Source organism: Elaeis guineensis, chromosome 15, assembly GCF_000442705.2.
Source record: "Elaeis guineensis isolate ETL-2024a chromosome 15, EG11, whole genome shotgun sequence".
Taxonomy (NCBI): domain Eukaryota; kingdom Viridiplantae; phylum Streptophyta; class Magnoliopsida; order Arecales; family Arecaceae; genus Elaeis; species Elaeis guineensis.
This window is the reverse complement of record NC_026007.2, coordinates 51,625,076-51,627,763: the sequence shown is the minus strand read 5'-3', so window position 1 is coordinate 51,627,763 and position 2,688 is coordinate 51,625,076. Positions and strand designations below refer to the sequence as shown.

The window sequence follows — 2,688 nt, the reverse complement described above, 5'->3', positions numbered from 1 at the left end:
GGCGGGTTCAGATTGTCCTTTATGGAAGCAAGTTAAGCATGCTTATTATGTAAAGAAGAAGTTTAGTATGAGAGTGAAAAGAAGTAACAAAAGCATGTTTGTGATTTAGCAGGATATTTGCAAGCAGCTTAGTATCTTCTGGACTTGTGTATCTTTCAAGCTAGATGATCGATCAACAATTCGATTCTGATAGGATATATGGTGCTGAGCAACTGCTATTGCCTATCTATTTGAGGATCTATTTCAGTTAGCAGTGGACCAAAATTGTACCATGGCTTCCCAATGGTCTCGAAGATGTCTGGCTTGGAAGATTAAGATTAGAGGGCCGCTTACTTTGGTTCAATCACAGTAGCTTGAGATACTTCAGAGGAGCCTTGCACATGTTAGACCATCACACCTTGCTGATATGCCCACTTGAAAACTCATCCAAAATGGCTTGTATGCTGTAGAGTTCTTCCATAGATCTATCAATAATGGTGGCACTACAGGGAAAATGGTCATTAACGACGCTATTAATGTTATTTTACGACGCTAATAAGCATCGCTATTTAGCTTTACGATGCTTCGAAAAGCATCGACAAAGCATCGCCTATGTAAGAGTGGAGATGAAAAGCGCCGACGCTTTTTAAAAGCATCATTATTTTTTAATGACGCTTTAAAGCATCGTAAAATTTAACTCTAACAGCGCTTATAAGCGTCGTTAAACTTGTCTTAATGACGCTTATAAGCGTCGTTAAATATATTTCTAACAACGCTTTAAAGCATCGCAAAATGTAATTTTAACGGTACTTTTTAGCGTCGTTAATGATTCCGCGTCATCCACTCTACCAAGATGCTTTTCGAAGCGTCGGCTTTTTTGTCTTTAACGATGCTTGTAAGCATCGTTAAAATAATTTTAACGACGCTTATAAGCATCGTTAAAGGTTTTAAGAGAAAAAAAAAATACAGATATTATCTACAAAAAAAAAAGAATACATACATTCCTGTACAAAATTATATCAATTATTCGAACATAAACCTGTACAATCACCACATTCACACCTGTACAATCACCACCATTCACACCAAAAGCAAACTTAAATAGAAAATTTAACCAAACCAAAAGACAATATTTTATATAAATAAAAATAAAGTACTAATCATCCATTACAATCAAGAGTAATATAAATAAATATAAAAATATAATAAAAATAAAATAATATCAATCTGCAGGCGGATGGTCGTCGTTGTCTCCACGTGACGTGCCGCTATCTCGATGGGTGCCTGATGTGCCAGGAGCCTACAAGAAACATATCAAAAGCATGATTTGCATATCTATAAAGAAAAATATATAAATCATTAAATTAATACAAAAATATATATTTAATATTATGTGTTTACCTGAGATGAACCATACATCTCTAATAAAGATGTAAGGCGATCAATCTGTCCCCTCATGGCCTGCATCTCGGCACGGCTCTGTCGCATCTCCTCCATCTCAGCGGCACGACTCTGTCTAATCTCCTGTATCTCCGCCTCGAGTCTGCGAACGCGTGAATCCTGAGCATCTACTGCAGCATGCTGCGTATATCTACTAACCTCAGATAACTGAGTGGGGGTGACTCCTACTCCATAACCCCTCACTCGGCCGTAGCGCTCTGGTCCCATCAACTCTGTGAACACCTCGGCCTCGATACGGCTCTGCTGCGTAGATGCTGCGGACTCGTCATCACGCTCCGCAATGAGAGATGTAGCCCTCTCCTGTATTTTTTTTGAAAACAAGAGTTATACATTAATAGCTAACAAAATTAAATTTAAATCATTGCAAAAAATAGAATATTAATAATACCGTACATATAAATCTCTCGACTCATCTTGAACAAAAGTACCATCCTGATGAGTATGAGTCATCCGATAAAACTCCACTTGTCCGGGTTCCCTCCCATGCTCATCCACCTACACAAATAATTTTAATTTTAAGCAAACAGTTATAATAATTTAAAAAAATATATGAGTATCATGATACAGACATGGTCCACGATACATAATGATATTAGTTATATAAATATTTCAACATAAAAATTAAAAGTTAATTATGAAAGTTTAAGGAATATACAAACTCCTGTCGGAGTCGTGCATAACTCTTCGACCCCGATGTATGAGGAACAGACTGAGCTGCTCGTGCAGCTCTACCAATAGCAGAATAAGTCTGTAAAATAAAGTAAAGAACTTGTTATATATATAATATATAATAAAAATCAATATTTTTATAAAATATTTAGAAAAAAAGATAATAAGCAAATAATATACCTGTGCCCTCTCAGAGAACCAATAATGAACCAACTCCATCCACTGATGAGGGGGTACATCAGGAGGACAATTCCTAGCAACCTCCTCCTCTGTCATACCCTGTCTCATATAGTCCTTCGTCAATTGTGCTCTATATTCTTTCCATTTGCGGTTGAGAGACTTCATTACAAAATCATGAGTAGATGGAGGGAGAACAAACTTGCTCTATAAAAAAAAAAATTAAATGAAATAAATTATATAAATGATTAACAATTAATATACAGTATGAACATCAATTCATTACCTCTATAACTTGGAGGAGCTCAACTTTGTATGTTGGAAGCATGTCATTCCATTTTGCATAGCCCAACGGACATAGCTGAGGCCTCCGAGCAACAGTCCCCAAAAATGAAGTCAATA

The 2,688-nt window shown here is 36.4% G+C and overlaps 1 protein-coding gene across 1 annotated transcript; it reads right to left on the bottom strand.

Moving 5' to 3' along the window:
* Positions 1–1,088: 1,088 nt before the first annotated feature.
* LOC140854131 (uncharacterized) lies at positions 1,089–2,454 on the bottom strand. The gene is made up of 5 exons (XM_073249589.1): positions 2,290–2,454; positions 2,096–2,188; positions 1,834–1,935; positions 1,381–1,740; positions 1,089–1,279 (listed from the first exon to the last, which is right to left on the bottom strand). The coding sequence occupies exons 1-5, from the start codon at positions 2,452–2,454 to the stop codon at positions 1,202–1,204; spliced, it is 798 nt and encodes a 265-aa protein (XP_073105690.1). The 3' UTR covers positions 1,089–1,201.
* Between the last annotated feature and the right edge of the window lie 234 nt (positions 2,455–2,688).

Coding starts and splice junctions, on each gene's coding strand:
- LOC140854131 (XM_073249589.1), bottom strand. CDS start 2,454: ATGAAGTCTCTCAACCGCAAATGGAAAGAATATAGAGCACAATTGACG. Junction 1,936..2,095: donor CACGACTCCGACAGGAGTTT/GTATATTCCTTA, acceptor TTATTTGTGTAG/GTGGATGAGCATGGGAGGGA. Junction 1,280..1,380: donor AGATGTATGGTTCATCTCAG/GTAAACACATAA, acceptor TGTTTCTTGTAG/GCTCCTGGCACATCAGGCAC.